This window comes from Cyrtonyx montezumae, unplaced genomic scaffold (assembly GCF_038088225.1).
Source record: "Cyrtonyx montezumae isolate F1298 unplaced genomic scaffold, pur_monq_1.0 scaffold_3, whole genome shotgun sequence".
NCBI classification, from domain to species: Eukaryota; Metazoa; Chordata; class Aves; order Galliformes; family Odontophoridae; genus Cyrtonyx; species Cyrtonyx montezumae.
Window position 1 is genome coordinate 29,694,133 of NW_027072034.1, and position 13,757 is coordinate 29,707,889.

At 45.5% G+C, this 13,757-nt stretch overlaps 1 protein-coding gene across 1 annotated transcript; it reads right to left on the minus strand.

Annotated features, from left to right (window-relative positions):
* Nucleotides 1-2,522: 2,522 nt before the first annotated feature.
* ATP4B (ATPase H+/K+ transporting subunit beta) lies at nucleotides 2,523-7,748 on the minus strand. The gene is made up of 7 exons (XM_065743899.1): nucleotides 7,637-7,748; nucleotides 5,965-6,093; nucleotides 5,511-5,624; nucleotides 4,326-4,525; nucleotides 3,304-3,357; nucleotides 3,127-3,219; nucleotides 2,523-2,684 (listed from the first exon to the last, which is right to left on the minus strand). Exons 1-7 carry the CDS (start codon nucleotides 7,746-7,748, stop codon nucleotides 2,523-2,525), a joined length of 864 nt encoding a protein of 287 aa, XP_065599971.1.
* Between the last annotated feature and the right edge of the window lie 6,009 nt (nucleotides 7,749-13,757).

Here is a 13,757-nt window from a genome sequence, read left to right on the forward strand (position 1 = left end):
TAACTACAGAGTTGAACAAATGAATATGATATAATGCTGCAACTTTTAGCTGGTTAAGGAAACAACGGATATATTTCAGTGTTGTTGTGTTCTGATTTTAAGTAGGTGCTTTAGAGTGGTCAGGTGCTGGATGGGCTGCCCAGGGAGGTGGGGGAGTCACTGACCCTGGAGGCGTTCAAGGAACATTTGGGCGTTGTGTTGAGGAACGTGGTTTAGGGAGAACAATTTGATAGGTGGACTGGATGATCTTGTGGGTTTTTCCCAACCTTGGGGCTTCGATGATTCTGTGCTAATCTGATATTTGGATGCGTAGGTAGAACCAATCACAAATTGTAAGGTGATTTTACATCTGGGTATGCACAGTGCGACCAGCGTTGAGCAACTGTGTCCTTGTTGGCCTCACCATTTGAAAAGGTTGTTGGAACAATTGGAGGAGAGTGAAAAAACCCTTGCCTTGTTACTTGAAATCAAAGGTCAGGGTCTCTAGGATCTTGTCCGTGATGGAACGTTTTGTGTCTAAAAAAGATGAAGCTTATGAAGAGGATGTGTGTGTGCTGCAAAGCATGCCATGTCTTTTGCAGGCATGCAAGTTGTGATTGTTGTTTGCCATCCAGTTACTGCAAGTAGCACACAGACACCTTTATTTGCTGCAGATTGGTCAGTGTCTTGTCTTTTATTACCAGAAAGAGGTGGAAAAAGTTAGCTAAAGTGATGAGGAATTCCCAAGGGTAATTGCAGTGACACTGGTCATCACGTGAGACCATTAAGCAAAGACTTGATGTACAGTACTTAGCAATTGTGAAAGCTGGAGAGCAAATGGTTTGAATTTGCTGATAGTCACAGCAAAGAACCTCCTTTAGGCATCAAAGAGTTTGTACTGGTATTTTTCTTCCTTGTTAATATTTCCATATGAATTTAATTATTAGACTTTATGCTTCAACTACTGGATTGGCAGCTGGATGTGAGTGGATACAGTAGGAAGATACATCTCATCTTCAGAGGAGATTCAGGCTGGATATGGGGAAGCACTTCTCAGAGAAAGTGGTTGAGGCAGTGGCACAGGCTGCCCAGTATGGTGGTGGAGTCACCATCCCTGGAGGTGTTCAAGAACCGTGTGGATGTGGCACTGAGGGTCGTGGTCAGTGGGCATGGTGGGGATGGGCTGGCGTTTGGACTGGGTGATCTTAGTGGTCTTTTCCAACCTCAGTGATTCAAAGCTCTGCATTGACCTTCAATATGAGATTTAACACCTTTAAGAAAAAAGTCTGGAAACTGGAAGCTATTGGATATAAAGAAATCATCGTATTGGATATAGATTTTAAAAATGCAGTCAATTAACACTTTTCATATGATGTTATTGTTCTGAAATGCACTGCTTCAGTGTGTTGGTCAAAGAAAGGTTGGTGCAGTGTGACAGGTTTTATCATTTGTACTGGATGGTGGACCGGTTTTCTATAACGTTGTGACTGTATGTATCTGTTTATATACGTGTGTATGCATACCTATGTGTGTATATGTATGCATATATATATAGGGAAATAGAGACTTGCAGTAGGAGTGCTTAGAAGGTTGGTAAGTGAGAGCGGTGAATGTACCATATGTACACAGCATGTTTGTGGGAGGGCTGGACTCCTCAAAGTTCTGGTTCATTTAAAGTTTTAGTTTAATGTCTTCAATTTTCCAGATTATTCCAGGTAACCCAGAACTCATTGCTGTATATGGCCGTTCTTCTGTGGGGGGAAAAGCAAAACAAAACATAAACCCCCCCACCCCCATGACTGACCAACCTAGAAAGCAGCAAACCCTTCCAGCACAGTGAGCACAGTTCTGGATCCAGCTGGCTGTTGCAGTGTATTTATGGTCACAGCCTTTTTATTGTTAGAAAGGAATTGCAGGCGCTAGGCATAACAAAGGCTGTAGGCTGCAGGGCCTCTTTCAGGTTCTTCTTTTGCAATTATTGATTTGTTGGCTGAAGCTGGAGTTGGCTAGCTTGTGCACAAAGCGATGCATTGGTGCACGGATCATTTTGCTGTCCCTTTAAAGCTTAAACATCCTGTACAAGGCAGATGGAGTCGGGTGTTATCTCAGAGTATTTCAAACTGCTTATTTTTCTACCTATCCTAATGGCTTCTACACTACCCAGTATTTAGTATTATACATCAATTATTTGAGTTTGAAAAATGACCAGAAACAATGTTTTGATCCCATACATGGAAGGCATGCCTACTTGGGATAGAGGAGGCATGTTTTGTACGAGGGCTGGCACGGAGCTGTACACACAATGCAGCCACGGAACAGTAATCTCTGTACATTGGAGATAATTCCCATCTCCTCCACACACTGAGTGATGTACTTGTTTTTAGTTATACAGGTCACCTCTCATTTGAGTACATTTATAATACTCTATACTCATACTCTAATTTGAGTACATTTACATGACTATCATAGAAAATAAATATCAGTCAGTGTGATGACAGGTAAGTCGTTCTTCACACGTGCTTTTCAGAGGCATCTCTTGCTGCTCAGTCTTCTATTTTCAGTTTAAATTCCACTTTTCCTTCATATGGGTCATAAACGTTATCAAAGGTGATCCCGGCTCCAATGATTTTGCACACTATCTTGACTTCTTCATTCTTTGTAATGTTGAGAAATTTCACAGCTACCAAAGGATTAGTGTAAGAGGGCTAAGAGAAAAACAAGCAAAAAAACATTTAACTTAACATTTCCAGTTTCAAAATCTTAAAACAAACCCTTCTAATTCACATAAAATGACTGGAAAGCTGTAGCCATTTCATTTATGCAAAAGATCATCACTATAGAATCGCAGAATGGTTTGGATTGGAAGGGACCTCACAGAGCAGCCAACCCCACTCCCTGCCATGAGCAGGGCTGCCCCCCCCCAGCTCAGGCTGCCCAGGGCCCCGTCCAACCTGGCCTTGAGCTCCTCCAGGGATGCGGCACCACAGCTTCTCTGGGCAGCTGTGCCAGCACCTCACTGCCCTCTGAGGAAAGGATTTCCTCCCAGTATCTGACCTGAATTTCTGCTGTTTAGCTTAAAGCCACAGCCCTTTGTCCCATCTCTGAAGCCGATGAAGTAAATGAGAACTGAAATATGTGAGCACCCACCTGTGCCTTCTTTCCGTAGTAGGGGAAGTAGTGCAGGTTGAAGGTGCCATTCACCGGGTAGTATTCTACCTCCAGCGGGCGGGACTCGTCACCCTGTTGGGAACATAAGAGAGGTTTGTTGGCGGTCAGAGCTGTGGTGCTCGGCACCTTTCGGCTCGGCCCTCACACACTTACTACGTAGGTGCAGTCCACTCTCGGTGCGGTGCCGTTGCCAGGATAAAATTTGATAATCTGAAATAGAAAGCACACGTTTAGTCATCAGATTTTGAGACAAAAGGGAGCAAAGGATGAACTGAGCTTCGGATGCTGCTGAATGTGTTCCTGCATAAGGCCCTGGCAGTCAGACCACGCCTCACTTAGGGAGTGGGGGAGATATTGCCTGGGAGGTGCTCAGAAAGCAGCACTGAGCACATCTCACTAAGGAAGCCTCTGCTTTGGCAGAAGCCCTTTTTGTCCTACCCAGTAGTAGGATAACCCTGCAGCAGCAAAGGCGGAAGGAACTGAAGTCCCCTGGGCTCTCTTAACTGCCTTTCTCCCACCCTACACACAGCCTTGCTGAGGAAATCAAAGGACTTCCTCAGGAAGCAACTCAGACTTTGCCTGTAAAAATCAGGTGCGTGGTTCTGCCCTCGCAGTTAGATCTCATTTTTGGGTTCCCTAAAATGTTCAACACCCCAAGCCTGGTGTGCAAACCAATCAAAAACGAAGGGATTTTGTCCATCAGGAACTGATGGGGAATACAAACGCTTCATTTTGTACTGAAATTGAACAGTAATGCTCAGCATTTTACTGGGGGGGAGGGAGGAATTAAAAAAAAAGTTCATTCATTCAGAGTTTTCTTTGCAGCTTGGAGAAATAGAGTGCAAGAAGCACATCTCTGAACTCACCTTCCCTAGAGCCCTATCTAAACACTTAACAGAAGGCTCTCAGTACTGCAAAAGAGAAGCTTTTACAAACTAGTTTTTCTGGAAGCAGCACTACAGAGATGCTAACAATTTGCCCCAAAGCTTCAGAGATTCAGTTCTTGTTACTTTCCTAGGGGTGGTGACAAAGTCCCAGTGTTTCTCCAGTCACCCTTGGGGAAAGCAGTGATTTGTCTGTCCACTGTGAAGCAGAGATGAGTTCCCTAGCTGAGAATTCTGAGACCCAGTGTTTCCCAACTAATTCCTTGCTGCTCTGTAGCCTGGCATTGCACTTACCCTGTTCATCTTTACAATAAAGCAAGGTTTTCCTTCTGGAAATCCAAAAGTAGGATCTGTGATGCCAGAGCAGTTTTGAAGCATATCTGCTGTAAACTTGCAGGACAGTTTTGTGTTATTAGGGCCATCAAAGGTGTTCTGGATGAAATATGTGTTGCTTGTGCAGTTGATGTTCTGGTGCTGAGCAGCCGGACTGTATGCTGGGTTCGTGAAAGGAGAAAGAAAATTCCTCTGTGAAGCCTCTCAGAGAGAAGTTATACATCTGTGAGATTTAGGTTACATGTAAGGGAGAAGTTCTTCATAGTAAGCGTGATGAGGCACTGGCACAGGTTGCCCTGAGAGGTGATGGTGCCCCATCCCTGGAGATATCCAAGGTGAGGCAGGACGGGGCTCTGAGCACTAATCGAGCTGTGGGTGTCTGCTTATGGCGGGGGTGGGGGGGTTAGACTACATGGCCTTTATGGGTCCCTTCCAACTCAAGCGATTCTGGGATTCTATCCCAACATAAGGTCACATGTACTACGGTTGGAGGGTGCACTTGAAGTGAAATTGGGATTAGATGGAGGGAGGAAGGCTTATTTATTTACTTCAAGAATACCGAGGGGGGGGGGAATAGAAAATTGAGTTAAGGCCAGCAGTTTGTGTTGCAAGCTCTAAAAAAAGCAAATTCAAGTACAGATTTTCTCAGTGAGTGTATAAGAAACAGAAAATAAGGCTCACTAGGAATATAAATGTATTGAAGTATGAGTGTAAATGGAGCACATGGCCTATTTTGGCTGCGCTCTTTGATGACAGTATGTGCTGGCTCCACGGGACTTACTGTGGTACTTCAATATTTGCTGTCACAAATATGATTAGATTTAGACAGTAGTTCTGAAGACCTTTTTCCTCCCATTTCTTCACTCTCTAATAGCCTATTGTACTAAAGTTACAAAAAAGTAAAATGAGAAGAAAAGGAAGAGCCGTGAAGTTGGCCTCTGCTTTTAATATACTTTGATAGACGTTTGATTTAGAGATTCACAAAGATTTGCTCCTGCTTTTCAGGAAATGTCTTTCCCACTCTAAATCTCTGATTTCAGAAGGACAAGCAGAAAAAGGAAGACCTGAAGGTTCTCAGCTGTAGTAAGGGAGAGGTGACAGCGCATTTCTCCAGTATTCTGCAGGTGACCTTATCATCTTTTTTACCTGTCAGAAACGTCTGGAGTATTGTGACCAGCCCCTCCCAGGTCTTGTTGTCAGATACGTTGTAGTAGATTTGTAGCCCTCTGCGCCCATACACGTCTGGTCGTAAGGTTACACCTTCAAGAGGGAGGAGAGGGGAAGGCAAAGTAGGAGAGAGGTGCTGGGCACCAATTAATGTTTAAATTGACTGCATTGTTTGCACTGTGCTAAGTATTGCGAGCGTTTATGATGCCCAGGCTGCAGATCCATGCTGTTATCAGAGCAGATCACAAAATAATCCCAGTGATTGTGGAAGATTTCCCCAGGACTTGTTAAATACAACATTTACAATAAGGAAATGGGCTGTCCTGCCAGGTGAGAAACAGCTCTTGAAGACGCCGTGCTCAGTATTACACATTACATTTTATAAGTGCTTTTAGGCTGAGGTTAAAAGGGATGGTTAAGGTAGTAGCTGTACCTGGGGACTTGAGCTGGTCTTGGTAATCTGGCTCGTAGGGATTCACTGTCCTCATTAGGCAGTATATGGAGAGGGCGAAGATCCCGGTCATCACCACGTAGAAGGCCACGTAGTACAGGCTGATCCACACTGGGGGAGAAAGAGGAGAGGTGAGGGGTCCTTGGGCTCATGCTGCGTGAGCACTGCAGCCCATGGCATTGTGTCAGCAAAGAGGGAATGAGCTCAGAGGTAGCTGGCACTTGGGTTGTTTAAAGCTTGAGGGTATTTGTGTGGCTTCACGGAGCAGCTTCACACATGAAGGCCATTCAGCTGCTTATCACACAAGGACTGAGCAAAAGACCCAATGGATTTCACCGACACAAGCAAGCTGCTGCTTGTATCGCATGCACCACAGAGCTCACCGTTCCAGGTATGCTGGTTTTAGACCCATATCTCCACTGCCTCTTACATCTGAAATCGCCTCCAGCACAACGCACCATCTTGCTGTGTCATTATGGCGTGAGATTCACAATAATGCTCTGGTTTTTGTGCACGTGTCCATAATGTATACACAACTGGGAAAGATTCACACTTTGGTTTGCTTTTTGTTTATAGGAACAGCTAATAGGCTGCAGTTACACGTTTCCCATCAGAAGAAAACCTGGAAGCTTGCAGCTATGCTTGGCAGGGGGGCTGGACTCAATGATCTGTAGAGGTCCCTTCCAAGCCCTACAGTTCTGTGATTCTGTGATTAAAACCTGCAGGAAGTGCAGGAACCCTCTCACAAATGTTCCGAGCTGCAGTTCCCAGAACAGAGATCATAATGATCACCAAACACGTTGTGGCAGACGAAAGCTTGGCTACAAATAGGGAGCCTCAGCTGAAACGGGCATTAGTTCAATGGTAAATGAGAAGCTCTATTCAACATGCAGTAATTTAAAAAGGAAATCCAGAAAGCAAACCGTGGTTCCCAAGAATAGGACAGAAAATATTTTTCCATACTTCCCCAGCTAGCTCTAATGAGGAGAGCATCGGCACAAGGTCTGCATTGTGCTGCCATTGTATGGCTCCATCAGCCTGGCATCCCCAGGGCTGAGCAACACCAACACAGAGCAAGGCCGGATTCCCCTGCAGCAGAAGCCCCTATAGTCAGCACTGTCACAGAATCACAGAATCACAGAACTCCATGGGCTGGAAGGGACCACTAGAGATCATCAAGCACAACCCCCCTGCCAGAGCAGCTCCCTGGACCAGGTTGCACTTGTCAGTGTCATAGCCAAAACCCTTAGCTATTAATAAGATGTTATTAATAAGATGTTAATAAGATGTCTAGTGGGAGTTGTCCCTGCCTATAATGGGGGAGTTGGAACTATATGATCTTAAAGATCCCTTCCAATCCAAGCCATTCTGATTCTATGATTCTATACCTCACATGTTGTCCTTATCAAACATTTGGGCCAGAAATGCTTTAGAATATTTGCAGGAGTTTCTTGGATTGATGTTTTGACCTAGCTGACTCTATACAGGAGTCAACTGCAAGAGGATCAGGAGCACATCTGAGAATTGAGGTTCTCAACAGTTATAAAAAATTCCAACCCTCTCACTACCTCCCATTGATCAGAGCAACCCCTGACCCTTCAAGATTTCTGAGGGCGTCAGGAGGAAGAAGAGACCCTTGTGCACAGAAACATACCCCAGTTAATCAAGGTCCTTCCCATAAACAGCTTCGTTTCTGGATTCCAGACGAAACGACGGAAATCTTCCATCCGTTCACTGCAGGTCTTCTTTTCGTTTAAAGTTGCCATTTTGCCACAAAATTTCCCCAAAAAGCGTCTTCCTCAGAAACAGAGAAATTCAACGGGGGCTCAAAGAGTTGCTCAAGCAAACTGCTTTGGTTTTTATACTTTCCCCTCCACTAAAGGTCAAGGAGATCACTGCCTATACCAACAAAAGCCCCTACGCTGATTACTGACCCACAGAAGTTGCAGTGCTTTATAGGCAGTGCTGATAACACTCAGTGCCGAGGCTGGCAAAGGAAAGTCAGCTTCTATCAAATGCCCTTCCCAGGTAAATGGCCGCAGAGAGATTGGTAGGATTACGCACTTCGCAGAGTGGCTTAGGGCTTGTGATATGCTCAGTGTGATAGTGGTTATCAAAACAGATAAAGAGAAGGAGAACCTTTTCTCTCTGTTTTTTCTTTGTTTTTCCCTCCCTCCTTCCTTCCCTCCTTCCATCCTTCCCACCCACCCTCATTTCCTCCCTCCTTTATTTCCTTCTTTCCAGTTAACCTGCAAATACCGATTGCAATACTCCCACTACAGCCTGTCGAATTCTGTTCAGAGAGATGGGATTTCATCGCCTTTTAAACAGCAGCATGCCCTGCCATTCACCTGCTTCACAGTACACGTTACGGTGGCAAAATCCTTAAAATGGGAACATCTGGCAAGATTAATGGGCAGGGTTTTGGTTATCTGGGCACTGAGACAGATGTAGTTGATCCCTGTGACGTGGCAGGGAATTCTGCCAGCTAAATAATGGTGAATTTCTGACAAGCGATACAGATTTATATTGCTTTTCTGCCTCAGGTCAGGCAGCATGATGGTTTACTGTAACAGACACTGGTCTGGGGTGATTTTACCTGTTCTCAGATGATAAAATAGGAATGAGGCTAAGTGAAACAAAACTATGATCTACCACCATTCTTCCAGTTTGTATCCCCATGGAAAGAGAAGGATGAACAGAACGGTACGTGCAGTCATCATACCACGTGCTGACCAAAGATGTTAAAAGGAGATGAGGAGACTGGGCAGCAGCCTGAAAACGATGAAAATGAGGCAGCTAGACAGAAGTTAATGGGATATATCATCCAGAAATGATAGCGGAGATGCGAAGGAGGCAAAGTAGACAGGAAAGCAGCAGGTCCTCAGTGGGATTTAAAATGTCTGCATAGAGCATAAAAATGGAAAGGAGTAACCACACAGAATTAGAAAATTTACTAAGAAAAGCAATAATAGAATCATAGAATAACAGGACAGAGTGAGTTGGAAGGGACTTCAAAGCCCACCAGCCCAGGGCCCCATCCAACCTGGCCTCGAGCGCCTCCAGGTATGGGGCACCACAGCTTCTCTGGGCAGCTGTGCCAGTGCCTCACTGCCCTCTAAAGAAAGGATTTCTGCCTAAGATCAAACCTAAATTTCTCCTGCTTTAGTTTAAAGCCATTTCCCCTTGTCCTTTCTCTATCTTCCAATGTAAAACCTGCTCTCCCTTCTGTCTCCCTCTAAGTACTGGAAGGCCGCAATGAGGTCTCCCCAGAGCCTCCTCTTTTCTGAAAATAAAAAAAACCACAAAACACCAAAAAATAAAAACAGAAACAAAAAGGAAACTTAAATCTTCATGCTGCTTGCAAAAGAAGGTTATTCAGCAATATAAATCTTAAGTATACAACTATTCTAAACAACAAACTACTTCACTGTTTGTAATGAAATGACACCCACATCATGTTCGAAAAGAAAACGCAGAGCTGGAGGCAAAGTGTCTCTGCAGAAGGCAGAGCCACGCCTGCCTGCATTCAGGAGTTTGTGTTCTGCCATGTGGAAAGCTGGCAGTGCACTCCGTGAGGCCCAGGACAAAGATTTCATGTGGTCATCTTCCCTCCTGTGTTGTATCTTGTTTGTCTGTTTCTGTTCCTGGGTGGAGAGCCCCAAGATCCAAGGAGGATAGTTGCACAGGTGCAGTGCACAGCATGACAGAGGCTGAGAATTGGGATGGCAGGGAAGGGCCTTGAGACACTGGGGTGCTGCAAGGATGCTCAGTGGCTTAAGTGGAGGATTCAGATTAAATTTCCTTATTTCTATGTGGGAGTTAGAAAAGCTTGCTGAAAACTGCAAATGAAAATATGCTTTTCATTTCAAGAAAAAGTAGCAGCACTATCTACAATAAAAGGCGAGAGTCAAGGGGAAAAATATTACAGGCAGAAATCAGCCCAGACTGGAAGCTCCAGAAATACAAATTGCATGAGCTCATTAACCACACTAATACAACAGCATAAATAAAATTACTATAAGTTAATTATATCCTTATTTTATAATGAGCTAAGTACCTAATTTTAACATGAATAAATAAAATAAATATATTAAGAACAATAAACTACAAACACGTGTTTACACAAGTAATCAGCAGTAGAAAAAACAAAGCATCAAAGTCCCATTGACAGCGGGTGGCTAAATTAACATGGCTTCTCTCTTCCATATTTGGAATTGTCAGTGAAAATCAAAGCAAGCATGAATATCAATAATATCTTCAGTGGGGCTGTTGCTACGTGTCATGGATGCTCCTGGCCAAGCAGAGCCACGTCACCTTCATCCCCCATCCTCTTGCCAAGTTGCAGCCAAGACCGTGACAAGGAAGGCCCAGCCAGGGTCACACCTCCTCTCACACTTCAGTTTAGAAATATCCCAGCAGGAGCCTGGAGGTTTTCCACCTCTCTTCAGACAAAGTGACTCAGAATTCAGTGTTTCCTGTGAAAGGCTGGGGGACAAATTTTGGAATGAAAAGATTTGTGAAGATAGATTTTTCCTCAGAGGGTTTTTCCATGCAGTGAGTGAAATCTGCCTTCAGGGAGCTGACACGGGGCCTTACCTTAATTAATTAGCTGATACCTCCAAACCGTGCAGCCAAATTTAGTGGAGGAAAACCTGGAGATGGAAAGCTGTGTGCAGAGGGCACTGATACCTGTGGGTGGAGGTAAAGGAGCACAGGGTTAAGCAACCTGCTGAAAGCTGGAGTCAGGAAGCACTGGTGCCCACAGAGCTGAATTCAGAGCTGTCACAACACGACAGCCACGTGGCACAGACCAACATGGAGCTGTGACAAATAAGGAATCTTCATGGAGAATTCGTGCATGGGAATGGGAATATGCACTGCCTGTCTGAAGATGTTCATTAAGGTAGGATGGACATATGACTATTCTGAGGGCTCTGTTGAAGGGCTCCCAGCCACTGCTGGGATCATTTGTCAGGACATTTGTCACCAACCAGTGGACACCTCTCCTTGTCTCCAAGAGAGGTTGCTGGTATGAGCACCTCCTTGCTGTAGTCCTTTAGGATTCAATCCATGCCCATTTTCTTCATCCAGTCATACAGGGCTAGCCATCAGCACTGAGTGCACTGCCCTGGCCTTGCAGCCAGCTCTATTCTCTCCAAATCCTGCAGCCTTTTGTCCTTTGGTTGCAGGGCCATGGGCATGGTGGGCATGCACACACACTGCATCTGGAGAGCAGCGAGATACTTCTTGTACTCAGCTGCACGAACAGGGACCAATGTTTGCTTACCCCTGCTGGTATTTAATGTCTGCATCTCCGACCTTGGTCTGGCTGCTCAGCTGAAGGACAGCCAAGCAGCAGGGTCACACAGGATTATGCCACAGAAGCAGAGGTGAGACCACAGCCCTGTTTCCTCTTCCAGCAGGCAGCAGTTCTAGCAACTGTTTTGCAGTTTTAATGGTTGCTTCGGGCTGCCCTGCCCAGGGCAGGTGGGGATGCTGTGTGCTCCTGCTGACCTCAGTGTGAGCAAGACAAAGCTTGGCCTGAGGGAGGCCCATGTTCTTCAAAAGAGTAAGGGAGAACACGTTCAGGAGAGCTGTGCTGCTGTGATCAGAAGTAGCTGGATGTGAACCTGCAAAGAGGATTTGTAGAGTTTATAAGCTGGAGTAATGAGCTTTAAATTTAATTCAGCTGCTTTCTGGAGCACCGTACCTTAAAAGTTTACTCTAGCTTGAAATGCTATCCTTCTGATATGTTCTCCTCGGTAGGAATGGATGATGGCACAGCATGCACAGGGGTGGCTCACCCTGCTGAATGCTCACTGCAATGAGCTGCTGGGGCTGCTGTAGGTCAGCATGGGAGCTCAGTGTCAATGTTAGTAAAACATTAAACATCATTCGCTCATGATAAGGGCAGGCAAGGAGGGAAATCTGTCCTGGTGTGGTAGGTCCTGGGCGGAGGCATTTGCTTGTCTCCCTCCCTCTGTGTGTAGAGGTTGCCTCAGGGCTGATGGGAGAGTTGGTGTTTGGGGTTCATATCCACTGGCAGAAACGAGCTTCATGTCTTTCTGTTTGATTCATGGTTGTTTTCCGTACTAAATGGTCAGGAGTCAATCAGATATGTTAGGTTTGCTGTGCCTTTCTAGTGGGGAGAGTAAAGAGCATTTTTTATTTCTATTGTTTGCTTTTCTCCTGCATATTGCAAGTTGACAAGACACAGCATGTTGGCATTTTTAAGATTTGAGGAGAACAATTCTGCATTTGAGAATAAAGGCATCAAATCCGCAGCCTGAGGAACTCAGGGCAAGAAACCAGTGAAAATATCTTTGAGCTGAACTGTGTTGATGTTCCCAGTGTTTCTAGCCCCAGGGCAATTGATAAGAGCACGGTTTTAGGTGAAATTGCGATGCTGGGTTTATGATAGCAGCTTGACCAGGGCTGTGGAAAGTGCAAAGCAGTTTCTCTTCAGGGCTGACCTACCACTTAGTGTTGTTTTCCACAGCAGCATGGCTGGCCTCTGCTTTTCTGGCCTGCTTGTTTGTCTGAGGGCTGCTGACAAGGCCCCATCATGAACCTAGCCATCTCCCTCCACTCTTACTGAGGAGCTAAGGGAAGCTACTGCTAAACTGAGTGCAAAAATAACTACCAAAACCCAGCCATGTTCCTTTCAGATGGCCAGCAAGTGAGTGCTAAAGCCTGGTGTTGTGGGGTGGCATATTACTGCTTGCTGTGCCTTTTGGGTGATGGAGAGAGTAATGAGGTCCTTGGGAACACTAAGCATGCTGCAAAACATCTCCAGCAGTTCTGGCCTCATCAACTTTTGCTAAAGGGATTTTTTTTTTCCATCTGCACAGCTTATGGTGTTCATGTGGTGTTGCAAGGAAACAAGACACATTACTCAGTCAGTGCTGCTCCTTGCCTCTGTTATACACAAAATATTGTTCTCATCAAGTAAAGCAAAGAACATACGTTTGGTATAATTGGCATCTTGGGAGTGAAATCACTATCGTTTCAAATCAGTTACAGAAAAGAAAGACTAACGGTGTTGTCCAAGCTGCACACACACTTTTTAAACTTTTCCCAACGTTACAGAATCATAGAATCACGAAGGTTGGAAAAGACCCCTAAGATCATCTAGTGCAAACATCCACCTACCACTGGTGCTTCCCCTCTCAACCATCTCCCTCAGTACCACGTATGTTTCCTGAACACCTCCAGGGACGGTGACTCCACCACCTCCCCAGGCAGCTCTGCGGGCTGCTCCCCGTCCCACTGCACGGCCCCGGCGGCACGGCGGGCGGCAGCAGCGCGCAACGCAAGGCGGCCTCGGCCCCGCGCCCGGACCGCCTGCTCCACACCCCCCAACCCCAGCTCGGCTGAAGTACCGCGGCAGCGCCATGTTTTCTTTCCTGAAGTGAATGATTTAAGTGCTTATTTTTCTGTCTGTTTGCCCGGTATGCATTTATCTATCTATCTATCTATCTATCTATCTATCTATCTATCTATCTATCTATCTATCTATCTATCTACTTATTTATTTATTTATTTTTGGGTGGGAATTTGTGAGGCGCCAAGTAGCCATGTTGTGGTCCAGCAGGTCGTAGCTCAGTTTTTTTTGTGTGTGGACAGCTCTGCGAGAGAAGCAGAAGCAAGCGCAGCTCAGAGGCGTGTGGGCTCTCATCACGTCACATATGTTGGGTAGCACTTAGTGATGCCACCCCTGCCCAAGCATCAGCCCTTCGCCCTCTCCTACATGCAGCGTCCCACTCTAGCTC

Coding starts and splice junctions, on each gene's coding strand:
- ATP4B (XM_065743899.1), bottom strand. CDS start 7,748: ATGGCAACTTTAAACGAAAAGAAGACCTGCAGTGAACGGATGGAAGAT. Junction 6,094..7,636: donor AAGGACCTTGATTAACTGGG/GTATGTTTCTGT, acceptor TTTCTCCCCCAG/TGTGGATCAGCCTGTACTAC. Junction 3,220..3,303: donor CGAGAGTGGACTGCACCTAC/GTAGTAAGTGTG, acceptor TGTTCCCAACAG/GGTGACGAGTCCCGCCCGCT.